This window comes from Rhinoderma darwinii, chromosome 5 (genome assembly GCF_050947455.1).
Source record: "Rhinoderma darwinii isolate aRhiDar2 chromosome 5, aRhiDar2.hap1, whole genome shotgun sequence".
NCBI classification, from domain to species: domain Eukaryota; kingdom Metazoa; phylum Chordata; class Amphibia; order Anura; family Rhinodermatidae; genus Rhinoderma; species Rhinoderma darwinii.
In genome coordinates, this window is record NC_134691.1 from 36454947 (window position 1) to 36474306 (window position 19360).

Sequence of the window (19360 nt, forward strand, 5' to 3'; positions counted from 1 at the left end):
GGTGCTGGAGAACCTAGCTACGCCTCTGCCTACATATATCTGGGGATGGTAGGAAGCAGCATTAAACAAATTAAAATCACCCAGGGCAGAATGGGAGGAGTGCAAGATCAAGAAATGGTGGCAGTCACTAACCCCACAAAAATTAAATACAGAAGCAACACAAAAGTTTGAACAGTGCATTCCAACAAAATTAAACAAAACGTATATGCAGGTGCCCTCAGTGATTTTAATTAGTTTAATGCTGGTTCCTACCATCCCCAGATATATATGTAGGCTTAGTCCCAGTTCTGGGTGTATGTGCAGTAGGTCCCCACCTATGGAGGACACCTTGTCGTGGCAGGTGGGCAAACACTTTTTGATTAAAAACGTGCAGTAAGAACCTCCCTATTGTAAGTAGATGTAGCAGTAATGCCTATTTATTTATATTTAGCAGCTTAGGTGGCATTAGTGTTCGCAGTGTGCTGTCGCCATTTTCTATCTATCTATCTATCTATCTATCTATCTATCTATCTATCTATCTATCTATCTATCTATCTATCTATCTATCTATCTATCTATCTATCTATCTATCTATCTATCTATCATCATCTTATACATATCTTGAATGCTTATATATTTTTATGATAATAGGTTTGTTTGGGGGTCTTATTGCAGGTCGTCTGGATTTATGCTGGTTGTGTGGGGTCCTCCTGCTTGGAGACACAATCATCAGCTATTATCACTGGGGGAACCAAAAACTGTTTTACGTGGCATTTGCTGTTGTTAACAGAGGGGGTCCAGATCCCCCTCTTATCGAGAAAAATCACTATGCACACCAAAGTGGAAATTCTTTTGCAGATAAATAATTTATTATATTTATAGCCAATGACAGTGTAGTGCGACGTTTCGATCAATACCATGACCTTCCTCAGGCACTTAGTCAATGTATGATCCTGTAAAGAGGGCGCATTCGTATGTCGGCTGACCGAACAACAGCGGGTTGGGACCCTTCTTATGCACCCACGCCTTAACTTAGTGCTATCCGAACCTTGCTACAAACATCCCCCTCTTATCAGCACAGGAGGCTTTGAAAGGGTCTATCCCACCAACATGATATGGCAAAAAAATTTGATGGGTGGTAGTCTGAACCGCTGGGACCCTCACAATACTAAAAACTAGGGTGCCCGGTCCCCATCCCAGGCAGAGAAAAACTGGTGCTGAGGTTGCACCATGTCCTTGGTCCCATTGCTCTTCTGCCCCATAAGAGGACGCTGCACTGTCACTAACATGTCATAGTTATAGGGTCCCCATTATAGATCTTGTATTGGGGCCCTGGAGCTTCACGTATGCATCTGGTCACCCATTAAAGTCAAATATGGAAAGATCTGAGCGTGATCCCATTGGTCAGACCCCACTGATAAAACGTTTATGCCATAAGACTTTTGAGGCGGTTCTTTAATAGGGTATTGGGAGAGGAGATGTTATAACCACCAATCCCTTTAAGAAGTCCTTTTTGTATGATCTTGGGATGAGGTAAGATCCAATTTTACATAGTGATATCACCTAATCAATTCTGTGCAACTGCTGACTGCATCACTGGAGCGATCAAAATCTAATGTTCTGTAATATATCTAATATATTTAACTACTCCAGAACAAACCCCTTCAGCTTCTCAACGTGCCGCACTTCTCCTCTGTAGCATCCATTAAATTTCCTCTTAGTGGCCCAGGATTGAGGAAACGTCCTGATTCCACAACCCTGAGCCTTTGTCATGCTCTATAAACCTAATTCATTAACATCCACTCTTTAAAAAACTCCCCAAATGCGACTTAAATGCTGAGATGTCGATGTGGCGGCAATTGTCTCCTTAGTTATTTACCTAGAAGTGTCGCCGCTTTGTCTTGCGGGGATGTTTGTATTTTCATGTTAATCTAATTATATGGCCGAGCACAATATACGGCTCATTTACATAAAAATGGCCACTTAAAACCCTGCTTATGTAAACAGGGTCTCCTCCTCAGCAGGGAAGGGGAGGCAAAGGATCCTTAAAGTCATAGTCATGCTGGGAATTGTAGTACAAAGGACCTGGTGAGGCAATGCTAATTTATAATTCTTCTTATTACTCATCCAATAGTCAATGGAAGTCCATGTGGGTGCCAAGAAATAGCCAAGCAGAGACGGAGTGGCGTGGCGCTTCCCCAGCGCCATGCTTCTAGCTTACTCGATGGGGGTTTTCACTATTTGGTAGCATGTCCTAGTGAATTTCCACTAATGTCTGTGATGAGCAATGGAGCAGATTTACTACTGTGTCTGGTTCTAGAAAGTGTTGAAAAATTTGCCAAATTTTGGCGCAAATTGGCACAATTTTATTGTTTGCAGCTCACTAGACACTTTCGAAAAGTGTTCTGAAAAGAGGGGGGTGGCTTAGTGGGAAAGGGGTGTGGCTAGAATGAAATTTGCCCAAAAAATTAAGCAAAGAACGGGCACAAAATTCTAGTGCAAAATCAAAAGTGGTATAAGGAAGGAAAAAGTGTCTAACATGCGCCAAAATTATGATTTTGCATGCACCATTGTGAGAAATTTGGCGCATTTTTTTGTGACTTAGTAAATGTGAGCGGTTTATTCCCTTCACAGAAAGAGATGGCATATTGCCTATAGAAGACAGCACCTTCTAATCAGTGGGGGTCCGAATGCTGAGCTCCCACCGAGCCTGGGATTAAAGGGGTCGAAGCACTGCTTTATCGCTGCGTCCCCTTTTGAGCTTTTGCCAGTGCCCGGGAGCGCCGTTGTGCAGGGAAAACATTTAAGGGGACACAGTGCTAAAGCAGTGCCTACGGCCCCGTCAATCTCAGGATCATGAGGGCCCCGTCATTTAGACCCCCACTGATCAGAAAGTGATGGAAGTGATGACATCACTTTCTGAGATGGCAATAACCCTTTTAGACTATGGCTTCATGGCGTCTTCACGTGCCGTGATTATCAAACTGTGACATGATGGTAGAATATTTGGCGCTAATAGTAGTCTATGGTGGTTGCATGACATCACATCTGTACAAGTTTTATGGACCTGTGACTTCGGACTGCAAAAAATACGACACTTTGATCGACTCTGATCGCAGAGTATGGAAAACACAAGCCTAATATAATTTATATAAATAATAAAGATTCGGAAAATATAAGTGCTGGAGTCGTCCTCTTCTGTCAAGCTGTTCATATTATATTTTTGCATGTATCTGTTTCTGAGAAAGTTGGGTGACAATCAACATGGTTACCACTAGATCTACAGAAGGGCAAGTCTGCCAGGAAAACTTGTTCTTTTCCCCAAGATTTTCCCAAAAACAGATGAAGAAGTTGCAAAATAGAATTTTTAATATTTGGATAGAAGAGGACGACTTAAGGAATTAGTCAAACTTTTAACTAGAAAGAAATCACACAACTTCTAGTATCCTGGGACTTGTAGTTCCACAAGTTACATAAGCGAAAGTTTCCTCATTGGCAGTTATAGGGTTAAAATGTACTGAGACGCTGAAGTACCTCAATAAGCTGGGGCTCCACAGCAACGTTTCTCATGCGATGTCTTGTGTTGCGATCTTGCTTTTAAAGCTGCACGGTGACTTTGGTCGCACGCAAGTCACGCAACAACAAAATGTATGCGATTTCTTTGCGGCTTTGCTGTCACACAACTTTTTTAGGACGCGATTTGCTTGTGAGTCGCATGCGTTTAACCGGCATCTAAAAGACACCAATAAAGAAAAAAATCGCTGACGTATCACAAATGAGTCGCATTCGACTCACATTGAAGTTTTTGTACATAAAATCACGAGTGAATTTTTAGCTACTGTCGTGTTGCGGTCGTGTGAAGTCGCATCTCGTAACGCAGCTACATTTACAATCATTACTTGTGCTGACGCATTGCGATCTTCATGCCGCGTGGCTAAAGTCGATATGTAGCCCTAGCCCAATAATTCAAAATTCGTAAAATCGCGATTGCAGAATATTGCATGCGATATTAATAGAACCGTACGGGAAAAAATTGTATGTGATATCGCAGATGCATGAAATCGTATGTGCGTCTGTGTGAAGTACATGGGATGTCATGCAACCGCATAGAAATACATTCGCCGTGATATCGGTCTGCAATCGCACACGATCGTATTGGTCACCATGGAGCGCTCACCTTAGCTGGCAGCAATACAATCTGACCCACTTTGCATGTCCTGATGCTGTATAGAGATGGGCAGGGCTTGCTGAAACCTATAGTACCACGGTAACAACACCCACTGCCCATCACTGCAAGTCACAATACTATAAGGGTGTATTCACACGTTCAGGTTTTGATCAGATTTTTTTTAATGCAGTTTTTAAAGTCAAAACCAGGCGTTGATCACAAAGAAAGATAGAGTATAAAGGACAGATATTTTAATCCACTCCCGGTTTTGGCTTTAAAAACTGCATCCAAAAACCTGATCAAAACCTGCACATGTGAATACACCCTTAGGCTTCGTTCACATCTGCGTCAGGACACCATTCATGGGTACCATGGGAGTTTTCTGTCAGGGGAATCCATGAACAGAACCCTGACTGAAACAAACCATAGGCTTCCGTTTGCATCACCATTAATTTCAATGGTGACAGATCCGGTGCACATGGTTTCCGTTTGTCGCCGTTGTGTAAGGGCTCCGTTATTTTGATGGAATCAATACCGTAGTCGGCTGCGCTATTCATTCCGTCAAAACAACGGAGCCCTTACACAATGGCGACAAACAAAAACCATGTGCATCGGATCCGTCACCATTGAAATATAGGTGATGCAAATGGAAACCTATGCTTTCCGTTTTTTTCAGTCAGGGATCCGTTCATGGGTTCCCCTGACAGAAAGCTCCGATGGAATCCATGAACGGGGCCCTGACGCAGATGTGAACGAAGCCTTATACTGATGTATTATCAGATGGACACAGAAAAGCTGAACATCTAGTATCAGGAACCACGCAGACTGAAGAATTCTGCAAGTTTAATGCCCTAATAGGCAGTTATAGGGTAAAGAAATCGAAAGCCAAGGATACACACAAGGTATGCTGGGACTTTTAGTTCATCTCAACTGGAGACACATTAATTACCCAATACAGCAAGTCCTAATGCCTTAGCAATCCATTAAAGGGTTAAAACAGTGTGATTAGAATTTAGAGCCATCAGTGTTGTTTCTTCATGACAGACGGGTGGAGACAGGGCATGCTGGATCTTCTAGTACCACATTAACTGGAACAGGCTGAACACTATGCAGCAGGTCTGTATGCGATAACAGGGGATTACAGGGTTAACACATGCAGTCATTTAGTGCCAGGAGGGACAGGGTGCGCTGAAACTTTTAGTGCCACATTAGCTGGGGACATACAGGGCGCAGGGGAATAGACAGAGGGCGTGCTGGAACATTTAGTACCTCTTAGTAACAGGGACTACTCAGCTCTGCTAGTCCTGATGCCAATGCAGGCAGTTGTAGGGTTAAGCTGTCAGGACCAGGCAGGATGATGTAGTTGTGGAGATGGTGTAGGTGTGCATGCTGTGTAATGTGCTGGACTTAATAAGGGGAGGGGAGCAGGAGGAGGATCACTGTGCAGGGCATTGCTTTATTTAGGACTCCTGGATGCTGTGTGCACGGAGGACCAGAGGACTACATACATTAGTGGAGCATCAGTCCTGACAACAGTCCCCGAGATCTCCCATAAGCTGCACCAACAGGGACATGACAAGAGCCAGTGCTGAGGACCACAAGTCATACACGATCTGATTGTATACAGCCACTCAGCTCTGCTACTCTGCCCAGGACTCTGCTCACTCTTTGGATGGGAAGGATTGCACCCCACCAAATTAAAGACCCAGGATCCCCCAACTGAAGAAGCACTGGATCCCCAAACTTTCAGCACCAACATGCCCACACGTTTGGTTACGATCTGATTTGGTCCGATCCTGCACATCATTGACTCTGATTCCCGACATTTACAAGGTGAGTTGAGACTTCTTCTTAAAGGAGCCTGTTCTGAATGTCGCAGGTGGACCTGTCCTTCCCATTTACCTGGATTTGTCGCAAGTGTTATTGACTGATTTCTCTAGACACATTAGTGGGATGATGAGGGTTGTCAATTCAATTTGTAAGTGCTGAAAACGTCATATTTGTTTTTTTGTACCCACAGGTTGTAGTAGTTTACCCCGGAGATGGAAGTTTGGATGAGTGATAGGACCCTGTGCACACTTCTATTCGTTTAATATATTTACCTTGAAGACAGTTACATAGTTTCTATTACTATTATTTGATATTTTTTCCAACACCTGCACAAATGCAATTCAGACTTTTTTCATTTGCTCTTCTCATCCTGAACTGTGTGGATTACAGTCACTGCCAAAACAACCGCTGGAAAAGGAGCAAAAGAGGTCAGTGACTGGCAATGTTGGGGGTAGTAGTGGATCTGGCTGTATATGGTCTGATGTGTCTACTGCAAACGTCCATGTGTCTTGTATTCTATATAGAGATGTAGCAGAGCTAAATCTGCCATCTCACCCTTTGGGGCAGGATTTCTAATACATTGTGATCACTCATTAGGTTTAGCGACCGGTCCAGTGGAAAACTCAGATAAGTGTGACATAGCAGAGCTGAGTTGTTGTTCTACACAACTGGCTCAGTGATAGATGCTGCTGTCTGTATTGAGCTTGTATGTATCTGCTGTATACATAATACTGATCCTATGAGTAAAGTGCACTTCTCTTTTGGGACAATAGGTGGAGCAATGCTATTGTATATATGTAACATATATAGGGGTAATGCACTTGTATCACTATTTCATGATATTTCTAGGTATAAGTAATACATCCTGGACCAAATGACTTAATACAGGTTATGGAAATGGGAGGTGAAATCTAGAAATCCTTGTTGTTTTATGCAGGATTATATTAGTATTATTGTAAGACAGGTGGGTTGCGCATTTTTGGCTTTTTCTGCCCTTGAGGAAATATTATGATCTTTCCTGCTCCGGTATCTTTATAGGGGATATAGCACTAACTCTGCTACACTTCTGTATTTCCTATGGAGGTACCTGCGCAGGAGAGACCATGTTGTTTGCTCGTGCAAAGAAGCAGACAAAAGTGTTCAACCCCTTTAAGTGAAGACCTTTGACATACTCGGTGCATGTAGCAGTGCTGGACTTATCAATTAACTCTTTAAGGCTACATGTGATCTCGGAGTAAAGATTATTTGCATGTAAAAACACAGATAAGAGATTGTAGCATCTGATTTAGTTTTGACCAATGACCAACTCCACTCTGCTACATCTGTGGAAAGAGAATGATTGACTATTTTTACGTGATGCACCTATATAAGGCTTGCACGTGTTTTTTGTGGAATGTTTTTATTTCAACTTGACTATGAGTGAAACTGTATCCTATGTAGAGACCACAAAGCGGCTCCAGCCTAGATCTCCGGGAACATTCACTATTCTTTCTATCTTTTCCAAAACGCATTCAGTCACTCGTGTGCGTGTATGGAAAGCCTCCTACATATTAAGTACAGGTGGTTTCAGGTGTGTGATTTATATATTGGGTAGCGCTCCTAGTCAATGGCAGAATTTGGGTATATTCTATTCATAGATCTATATCCGTATTGAGGTGGTAGGTCGTCAAGATCAGGTTTTGGCTTAATTTAAAGGGGTTTTCCATGGTATGATCCCTGTTGATCCTGAGAATGGGGTGTCCAGTCCCCTTTTCCCGGGGGAGAGGTGGCTGCATACGAGCACTCACTTTATGGGAGACCTAAATGAGTGAGTGCGGGTGACTTTAAATGGGACCGTGGCCACACATGCATGGCCACTTCTCTGCTGGGAACTGTGACCAGGCATCTCTGTTTTTGGCATTGGTGGGAATCCCGGAGGTTGTACCCCCACCAATGGGTCATTAATGCCATATCCTATCCTATAAATGTATGTTCACATGGCTTATTTTCATCCGTTCTTCAGGCCGTAAATGCCACGAAAAACGGCTGAAAAAACGGAAAGTGAACGCCTCCAAACATCTGCCCATTAATTTCAATTGTAAAAACGGCATTTTGTTCCCATGGGGCCTTTTTTTATGCGCCGTTTATAAAAACGGCACGTAAAAAAGCGCCTTCTAAAAAAGAAGTGCATGTCCCTTCTTGAGCCATTTTTCATTGGGTCAATAGAAAAACAGCTCCCAAAAAATGGCCGTAAACATCAAAAAACGCTTGATGCATAAAAAACAGCTGTAAATTAGAGGCTGTTTTCCCTTGTATACAACTCTGTATTTTACAGCCATTTTTTGTTAAGTGTGTGAACATACCCTTAGGGTATGTTCACATGCAGTAGCAAAATACGTCTGAAATTACGGAGCTGTTCGCCTGAAAACGGCTCCTGAATTTGAGAGGTTTTTGTAACTACTCGCATATTTTACGGACGTTATTGGAGCTGTTTTTCAATGGAGTCAATGAAAAATGGCTCCGAGAACATCCCAAGAAGTGACAAGCACTTCTTTGACGCGGGCGTCTTTTTAAGCGCCGTCTTTTGACAGTGACGCGTAAAATTACACCTCGTGGGAACAGAACATCGTAAAACCCATTGCAAGCAATGGGCAGATGTTTGTAGGCGTAATGGAGCCAATTTTTCAGTCGTAATTCAAGGCGTAAAACGCCCGAATTACGTCTGAAAATAGGCCGTGTGAATATACCCTTAATGTTCGTCATGAGACCCAAGAGGGTTAACTGGCAGTGCAAATGTGTAGCTATTCCTAGAAAAGATAATATGATTCTCGGAGTGTGTCGGAATGCCCTTGTGGGGTAAAGGGAACAAATTTTTTGTAATTTTTTTTTATTTAGTTAAAAATTGGCTATAGTTGCCCTAAGGGGTTTGGCTTTGCTTCCCTTTGGTTTAGAGAGGTTGAACTTCATGGACATGTTCCTTTTATCATCTTACTCTTTGTAACCATGTCCCACCTTGTCTCCATAGCATCTTCTTACTTCCAATTTTATTTTACGCTAAATTCTAAGAAAGACCCCCACCACCCCAGCTACCTATTCTTAGATTCTTAGAACTAGTTCTGATTGCTCTTGGCTCTTCTGTGTGAGTTCATGGAAGAAAATCTTGATTTGAAAAAAAAATAAAAATTATCCAAAAAACTGAAATTCATAAAAGTAACATGAGCAAGTAATTCGTTGATGTGGTCATTGGGCGAGACCCAGAGTGATCTCCTAGTGGTGGTCACAGTTGATATCTGTAGATTGTATTGGACTAGTCTAGGCATGTTCTTTACATCCATATCTTACTGTCGCCTTTTCAATGAGAAATTAATTTTTCCATCTGGATCAGGGTCAAGGTTACATAGTCACCTGCTACATTTCATAAACCTAAATAAATGTAAACTCTTTTTAGTTGAATTTCTGTGGTTGGGTCCTTGGACAGGGACCAGTACTATCGAAATACTGCACAAAATAGAGTGAGCTGGAGCAATGTAAAAAAATTGGGTAACTGAATGCTTCTCTAATTAGGGCTTCCTCCGACAGGCGTATTGCACTCGTGTTTAACTGTTTGTCTTATGGACCCTGCACGATTTTTACTGAACCAAATGTGGATTACCGCAGGGGTTCTGTGGTAATCGAGGTTTGGTATATGTTCTGTTGCTTTTGTTATCAGTTGAGGGGTGTATGTTTTGGCTGTAGATGGTGTCTCGAAATATAATCGTTTTTAAAATATCTACTTGGGTGGTCATTGTTACTGATCTGTCACAAGAGAAGTGTTCCTGCATTAGAAAGGCGGCGTGTTCGCGTGGTGTTCCTGACAAACTCTACGTGAGCCCGCTGCTGGGAATATTGTTGAAGGCAATGTGATCATTAATCTTAATGACTGAATCCTCTGCTGGTCAGACGGACAGAGCTGTCGGCTTCAGCTCTGGTGTAGACTGTTCATCTGAACGTTAGATAGAAGTTGAGCTGTAGACGACGCTTATCCCCAGATCGAAGGAATTGTTCCTGCAGTGGACTCGAAACCTAGATGTCTAGGGTTAACCTTTAGCAGTTCTGGAAATAGGGAGGGTGGACTTGGCTTCATATCTACACAATGATGTGGTAGGGGGCCATTCTTGAGGAAACAAGACTAATGTTGAGTAAAGTTCTGAGAAATCGTATCTGCTAAGTTGTCACCACTTATGGTGATGGATAACATTTATCTAGTGAGATATAATATTTGTAGGTTAAAATTGACTTTGCTGGATTTGTATAGTTTGATCTCAGTAGGGCTCGTAAAAGACCAAATGTAGTGCCTAGACTAGCTAAAGGGGATTGTTTATTTGCATGGGGGGCTCCTGGACGCACCCCGTAGAGACTGTAGAAGATGGTTTATGTTTTTAGTTTTTTGTTCTCTATGAATGTCTAAATCATAAAACGCTTTAAACTTTTGGTCTGCCCATGGAAAACCTATGGTTGTCTACTCGGGAATGCCATGAAAAGCTATTACTTATTATTAGAATTTTCTCTTTTTAGGAGTTGGGGCAAATCCAATATTGTGTCATGGCAGAGGTGAGAAACCTCAAACCGTCTGCCCTTCAGAGTCATCTACAGAATACAGGCCACCATTTGGGCTAGTCTGTATTCTTCCTATTGCACATGGGCATGGGCTGGAATATAATAGTTGACACAAATCTGACCATCCGTAGTCTAAGTATACTCACTCATAGACGTGAGTCTCATAACCGACCTATTCGGATACTTCAGTATATACAGTTACCTACTATACAAGCGTAGATCCATGAAGGTTATCTTGTTCTCTAGTCTGACTAGAACTTTGCTTATATGTAAGTGGCACCCAACCGTTTTAGTTGATCACCTCTGCCCCCCCCCCAAGACTTTAAAATGACGGTCTACCTCCTCCAAGATTCCTTTAATAAACATTGAAATAGTCCCTTAAATAAGACTGAGCTACAATTTTTTTATTTTTTCACCTCCACTCTTGGCTTCCTGCCATTTGGCAACTAAATCCGATCAGTTAAAAAAAAAAGGTTTAACTTACAATGTATGGAAATTCTAAATATTTCCAGTTTGTGAGGAGTTAATATATTTAGAGCTCCTCCTTTAAAATTTCACAGCCAATAACCATAAACCCATCTATATGAAGTCTCCAGGGTGACCAATTGAAGAAAAATCGAACAAAGCGAGGTATGTGTTCTATATGGTTTCTTACATAAGCAACAATAAAGGTTTTGTCTTAAGATAAAGCCAAGTCCTTGTAGACTAGTCCTAAGTTTTTGGACCCAGCTATTCATCATCTTAAGAATATATTATCTCGCGATGTCTCGGGTTTTGTTGGGTGATACTGTTATTATTAGGTGATAGGATTGTGTGGAGAATAACTAAACGTTTCGACTGCATAGAAATACTTTGCTCTTTTCTCCCATTAAAGTCTCACAAGTAACTTCAAATCCTTCCTTATGACTCTACCTTGAGTCTTCTTGATGATTTTTTATTTTTTTGGCTAATGCATTAAGTCTGTTTCCTTTGAGCTGCAGTGGAACAATGATTTACAATCTTAATAATGGAGTTGTGTAAGGTTTAGTAATGCCTTATAATGAATAAGTTAAAATGCAGCATCGGTAGACTCTTCGAGGTTTGGCGATGAAGTAAAGCTATTAGATTATCTGGCACGGACAAGAGCTTTAAATAAATATTTTGAGATTTCTTTTCATAGGGAGAAGCAGACTTGACTGGATGTTGCATTGACGGTCAGGTGAAGCATCTGGAATTGTTTCCATCCCCTCCATACATTGTGGTGGGTGGCACGCTACTTTGGCCAACAGTTGGCCATACATGGCAGATTTTCCAAAGAAACCAATTAAGACCGAGTTCCTTCTGAGAATGAAAAGGGATGAGTCCTTTTGGAAAATCTTCTAGAGTTCTGTTTGGTTTAGCTTAAAAGGGTTCTCCATGGTATGACTACTGGGATCCCTGTTAAACCTGAGAACGGGGATTCCTAGTCCTACTTTTCCGGAGGAGAGGTGGCATCATATGACTTTCTATTATGATTAATGGGAGATGGCCAACCACACTCCGCCATTTATCTTTTTTATAATTCACTTTTAATGGAAAGTGGCCACACATGCACAACCACTAGGAACTGTGACCTGTCATCTCCCCTCTTGGTGTGGGTGGGTATCCCAGAGGGGGTTAGTTTAACCATAACCCATGCTATAACAGTTTATTATGGAAAAAACCCTTTGCGTTCCCTGTCTCTTCATGGTGGATAGATGGGGGGGGGGGGGGGGGGGTAAACTGCTGTCATGAAGTGTGTGTTTTGTTATTTTCCCCCCTCACCTCAAAGGTCTCCTGGTAGCAAGTAGTCCACATGGTCCATACAAGGTGATTAGAAAAACGTTGAGGACTTATGATGTTTTTTTTAAAGAAATCAAGTGGCTCACTTAACACCGGGCTATAGCTACTTTTTCCCATCACCTGGGTCAAAGTTTATATATGTTGCCCTATCCCTGTAACTAAATACCCTGGCCAAGGCAAAGTGGTTTGTTGGGCCCCCCCCCCTGCCAACTTTGCCTCTGGTCCTGCGTATTAACGTGTTTTAACATGATGTATACCAATGAAATGAGCACTAAACCGCACTTGTTTCTAAATGGCATTATATGTCAACTTTTATTCTACATCTGGATAAGGACTTTTTCTTTTGTTTAGCAATTTTTTTTTATTTTTGAAGAACGCATATTTAATATGTCTTTCAACCAGCATCTAATTGCACCACTGTTATTGCTAACTAGATCATTACATACCTGTTCTTTAAACTTTTTATTTTTTATTTTTCTGGTGCACAATAAACCTTGCACTACTTACACGTACCGACCTCTCGTAAAATGCCCCAGCAAAACGGTTTAAACATTTAAGGTCTTGTAAATTTTTGAGTAACTAAAACATTAGATTATAAAGTGGGTTTTATTTTGAAGTTTTTCCAACAGATGTTTTGTAGAATTCGTAACTTTTTTTTTTTCAAATTTTTTTTTTTTTCTCCGGGTCGAATTTGATTGCAAATGCTTAAAAGTGACCTGACAATCTGTGCCAACAAAGGGTATACTGTGTCTTTAATTAAATGTGGAACTACTTAAAGTGCTGGCTAGACGGTGAAGGGTGATAGATGCTTTACTGCCCAGCTTAAGTATTTGTATTGTGAGTGAGAGAAATGAATAGAGATCTAACTCAACTTGTGTGAATTGTCCCATTTACAATAACCTAAGCTGGTTTTAATTGATCTCCTACCACACTGAACAAGTGGATTAGCCACAGGAGCATGGGTTGAATCTGCTCAATGGTGGACATTTGATTACTTGCGAAAAGCCCCTCAATATTTATGGTAAGCATATTCACCGGTGGATATACACTGTCAACATTTCTGTTCTCATTTTGTGTAAATCCCTCCTCGGCTTCCCTGCTTTTATAGTCGTCGTTAGGAACTTTTACTTGGGGAACAAAAGTATTCATTTTGTTTAGAGACTCAACGGAAGACGATTCAATTTCTAAGGGATTGTAACCATAACACTTTTTTTGAGTCCTTTTTATTTGCTTCCAATGACTTGGACTATCTTTTTTTCATTTATCCTTCCTTCTAATGGCAGTTGTAGCATAGATATGATTTACAAAGTTCAATGACTATACTTCTGTCCCAATAAACTTTTTGTTCAAATCCGTAGTAGATTTTGCCTCTAGGTTCCAAACCTCAATGATAGACCGAACCAACATATCCATAGGGTACAGTAAGGCTAGAAGCATTATATATTTGCCATAATACAGACCCTCTCTATCATTTTGTTTCTATTGTGAGGGTCAAAATGCTAATTTTTGGCAGCAAATGCAATCCAAAAATAAAGCCACCAAATTACAGTATAGACTGGAACTTGTCTTTGTAAAGTTATACTGAACTGATTATTGATGGTCAGCTATGGTTTTTTACTTTCCGCTGTTTCATATCTGACATGGTGACCTTTCCATTCTTAATCTAACACCAAGTAAGCATGGACTTCTTTTATTTTTTAAAATATATATTTCACGCAACAGCAGTCAAACTATGAATGTAAACAGAAAAGCACCACGTGCTTTTCGGTTTACAAACATCCAAACGGAGTGTCATAATGATGGCGGCTGCGTGAAAATCTCACAGCCGCGCATCATACGCTGATGACACACGGAGCTGTTAAGTGCCTTTTGCGCACGCAAAACACCACATTTTTTTGCGTGCGCAAAATGCACACGCTCGTGTAAACCCTGCCTTAGTTGGATATAAATCATTGTTTAATACAATACATCACCTACAAGACACAGTAAAATTTTGAGATTCAAGTGACCACGCTGTGACTTCAATATGTCCCTATGGGAAAATAACTTGTTAGTGGCCAATGCAAAAAATCTCCTGCAATAATTTTTATTTTTTTCCATAGGGAATCATTGAAGTTGCGATAGTACTGCAATTTTTACTGATGTGTTGGAGCCCTAGCCTTCGAGCTCATACACATGGCTATATTATATCTCCGAGTTGAACAGAGCCATATTAAGGCACCCATGGTAGTCTATGGGACCATACTCTAGCTCTGTATACCTACTATTTAATATTGAGGTTTTGTCTGATGGATTCATTCAGAATCAGCCAGTAAAAACATTGTGGTGCTCCATTGGATGTTGTAATACAGATCTATTCTCTTCATAAGGTGGAACATGGAGTGACTATGACTCTGTAGTATGGAACCGTAGGGCCTGTTTGTGCTGCCAAATAGTTGTAGAATAAGTGATTTTCAGTACCGTGTGTTTAAAAGAAAAAATAATAATTTAAAAAAACTGACTCCAGTGCCCATAGCTATGCAGTTGCCTTTACAAACATTGAAATAATAGATTATTCTAAAGAGATCACTGAATTCCAGCGTGGTCCTGTAATAGGACGTCACTGTTGTAACATTTCAGTTTGTGAAATTTCCCCCTCCTAGATATTCCACGATCAACTGTGAGTGTTATTATTGCAAAGTGGAAGAGTTTAGGAACCAGAGCAACTCAGCCACGACGTAGCCGACCACGTAAAGTTACAGAGCGGGGTCGCCAGGTGCTGAGACGCTAGTGAATAAAAGTCACCAACGATCTGCTGACTGAATAACTGCAGAACTCCAAACCTCCTCTGGCTTTAACATCTGCAAAAAAACTATGCGCCAGGAGCTTCATGGCATGCGTTTCCATGGCCGAGCATCTGCATGCCAGCCTTACATCACCAAGCACAATGCCAAGCGTTGGATGGAGTGGTGTAAAGCCGCCGCCACTGGACTCTGGAGCAGTGGAAACGTGTTCTGTGGAGGGATGAATCGCGCTTCTCTATCTGGCAGTCTGATTGATGAGTCTGGGTTTGGTGAATGCCAGGAGAATGTTACCTGCCTGACTGCATTGTGCCAACTGTACAGTTTGGTGGAGGACGTATCTAGTGGGGCTGTTTTTCAGGGGTTGGTCTATGCCCCTTAGTTACAGTGAAGGTAAATCCTAATGCTTCATCATACCAGGACATTTTGAAGAATTGTAGCTTCAAACTTTTCTGGAACAGTTTGGGGTTCGTCCCTTTTCTGTTCCAGAATGACTGTGCCCCAGTGCACAAGGTCCATAAAGACATGGTTGGTTGGTTGGCTGGGTGAGTTGCATGTGGAAGACCATGACTGGCCGCACAGAGCTCTGACCTCAACCCAATCGTACACCTTTGGGATGAAATAGAACGGAGATTGTGAGCCAGGCTCTCTCCTCTAAGGGTATGTTCACACGGCCTATTTACGGACGTAAATCGGGCGTTTTTTCCCCGAATTACGCCCGAAAATAGCGCCTCAATAGCGCTGACAAACATCTGCCCATTGAAAGCAATGGGCAGACGTTTGTCTGTTCACACGAGGCGTATATTTACGCGCCGCTGTCAAAAGACGGCGCGTAAATAGACGCCCGCGTCAAAGAAGTGACCTGTCACTTCTTTGGCCGTAATTAGAGCCGTTATTCATTGACTCCAATGAATAGCAGCGCTAATTACGCCCGTAATTGACGCGGCGTTCAAGCGCCTGCACATGCCGGTACGGCTAAAATTACGGGGATGTTTTCAGGCTGAAACATCCCCGTAATTTCAGCCGTAACGGACGCCCTCGTGTGAACATACCCAAACATCAGTGTCTGACCTCACAAATGCTCTTCTGGATTAATGGGCAAAAATTCCCACAGACGCACTCCAAAATATTGTAGAAAAACTTCCCAGAAAAGTGGAAGCAGTTTTTGCTGCTGTGGGTGGGGAGGGGGGGAATAACTAAATCTATATTAATGCCTATGGATTTAGAATGGTATGTCCTAAATTCTCCTGTAGGTGTAATGTGTAGATGTCCCAATACTTTTGTCCATATAATGTATTTGGGTTACTGAATTAGGCCAGCTCCACACGATCACCATAGAAAAGCTCCACGGAGAAGCTAAAAGTTGCTCTGGTCTCATGGATGAATAAACCAACATTGAACATTTTATTGGAGGGCTGCCTTTTTGTAATTATCGCTTAGGCCTCATGCACATGGCCATGGCCGTAACTAAGAAAGACTAGTCCCCATAGTAAACTTTTGTCTGGTGCCCCCCCTCTGCTGGGTATCACATAACACCCCCCCCCTTGTAGATAGTGCCTCCCTATAGATTCAACCACACAGCACCCCCTGTAGATAGCGCCACACACACACGCAGCCCCCTGTAGAAAACGCCATACAGAGTCCCCCCTGTAGATAACGCCATATAGCCCCCCCCCCTCCAAAAAAAAAAAACGGCCTATAGTTTGTCCTACAAAAGAGATGTATCCCCTATCCACAGGATAGGGGATACATGTGTTATCACTGGGATGCCCAGTGATAAGGAAAACGTTGGACTGAAAGTCCCCCGAAGTTCTCCATGACAAACTTCCGGCGTCTGCGCAGTTAAATAAAAATGAAAGGAGCGCTGGTCACGCATGCGCACAAGCGCGACTGATGCACAAGTAATTTCTATGGAGCTGCAGACAGACCCCGGAAGTCCGAGGTTTGTCATGGAGAACTTTGGGGGACTTTCGGTCTCCCGTTCTCCTTATCGCTGGACGTCCCAGCGATCACACATGTATACCCTATCCTGTGGATAGGGGATGCATGTGTTTTGTAGGAACAACCCCTTCAGTAGCGTCGCGCAGTAGCAGCCATAGCAGCTGCTAGCGGAGCCTCCGCCCATGGGGGGCCACGGGCCCCCTCATGCTGCGGACCCCGTAGCAGCCGCTACGGCTGCTATAGCGGTAGTTAAGCCACTGAACACGGCCATAGCCGTGTTCAGGGTCCGTGATTACGGCACAGGCGGCCGCGGAGTGTCATCCGCAGACCATCCGTAATTCACTGACCGTGCACACATTGATTTCATTCATCCCGGACCGCAAATGCGGGCCATATAATAACATGTCTTATGTTTTGTCTGGTCTGGGCTCCCGGCCAATGCACGGACTGTGTAAACCAATCTGATTGGATTCAAATTGTGGGATTTTTTTATTTATTTTTTCCATCTGTTTATAACCCATCTCATGTGAAACGCTTTCCAATAGGTGAAGCTAATTCTCTTTAGCGGCAGCTTCCATAAGGGCCGCGGTTACTGGTGCTCTGTGCAGTCTAATAAGAGAGAGGTCTTTAAAAACTAGAACCTAGAAGGGACGTAACGTGACATTTGTTCAGGGAGAAAATAAAACATTCCTAGAATCCTGCCGCTTGCTTTACAACATCTGCTAATGTTTAAATAATCACTGTGGGGCATCGGCCGCAAAAAATGTCTCTGGCGTTCTCGGCTCTATTACATGATCTCAGATGCGGTATAATAGAATTTTCTTAATGAAATAAAAAACTTGGCTCGGGTCCTGTCTTTAACTCTGCAGAAATCAATTGCATCCAGGCTGAAATGGAAATCAAATCGATCATTTCACTTCATTTAATGTTTTACTTTAAAACCAATTTAACAAGATGCCTAAATGGCTTTCAGATCCCGCGTTAATGCAATCTGTATAGAGTAGGCCTGGGTAATAAACGGTCCAATCACTGACTCTTTTATTAAGTTGTAGAGCAGGGTTTGTACCAATTAGCTTGAGTAAAACCCAAAATTATACTATTATGTAAAGGCCGACCAAGATTTATATGGAAGGGAATCCTATTTGGATCCCCTCGTAGTAATGTTCATGCTTGAAATGGATGAGAAATGTAGAAGAAAAAAAAAAAATCTTATCCATGTACAAGACTTGTGCAAGCACTAGAATGAAATCTAGTAGGGGTAAAAAAAAAAAAGTTCAATCTCCTCCTGGTCGCCCTCCATATTCAGTTGGGGTCAGCTGAGGGTATGGATCTTGGCTAAAGAGGTGTGGATTATCTGTTCGGCTCTCCGCTTTAAAAGTGTGGTCCAGCATTAAAAAAAACAAAAAACCATGGCTGCTTTTTTTCCACAACAGCGCCATGCCTGTCCGCAGGTCGTCTGTAGTATTGCTGCTCCGCTTCATTCACTTTAATAGGGATGAATCTTCAGTACCAGACACAACCCATGGACAGGTGGGGAGCTGGTTTAAATAGAAAGCAGTCGTGTTTTTCTAATCTTGGAGAACTCCTTTTTTAAGATTGCATGTGAAGATGGAGTACATGGCATGCTCCAAATACATTATGTGTTTTAGACACTCGCTTACCTCAACAGTTTTGACGTTTCTGGAAAAAGTAGTGTGGCTGAGCATTTGTAATATACGGCAAGTATAAAGTCTAAAGATTCGTGCCTTGTTTTCCGTAAAATTGGTGTAAATGTACACCGGCTAAGAGATGGTACAAGGGAAAAGTGTGCAAAATGTGTTATCTTGTGTGCCTCATTTTGATACATTTGGTGCACTTTGCACCATTTTTACAAAAATTAGTCCTCTAAAAATAAGGTTAAAAACTAATTTTTAGGGTAAGGCCACACGGAACGGCCCTGACACGGTCGCAACACGGCTAACAGCTTGTTAGTGGCCGCACGTTAATGCTGGTAAACCTTCCCTTTTAACTGCAAATTCATACGACCATGAATTAATACACCCTTTATGGCCGCACGATTTTGCTGGTTATAACAAATTACCCCCTATTAATTTTGTATGGCAGCGCCATAAAAAGCCGAACACTGCACTCCGGTGTTCCCATAGAGAATGAATGGAGCGGCAGTGCGTATGCGCATGTAACCGGAATACCCCTTAACGAGGTATTTGACAGCCACACCTACATAGTGCCATCGCGGTTGTTGACTGCGTTGCGACCGTGTCAGGGCCGCTCCGTGTGGCCTTACCCT

At 42.3% G+C, this 19360-nt stretch overlaps 1 protein-coding gene across 1 annotated transcript in view; it reads left to right on the forward strand.

Moving 5' to 3' along the window:
• The first annotated feature begins 5569 nt into the window (after positions 1–5569).
• Positions 5570–19360, forward strand: part of RSPO2 (R-spondin 2) — a 130653-nt gene continuing 116862 nt past the window's right edge. The window contains exons 1-2 of the mRNA XM_075827990.1: positions 5570–5980; positions 6168–6405. Of these exons, the coding sequence (XP_075684105.1) occupies positions 6312–6405 (94 nt within the window). The 5' untranslated portion in view covers positions 5570–5980; positions 6168–6311. The remainder of the gene's footprint in view (positions 5981–6167; positions 6406–19360) is intronic.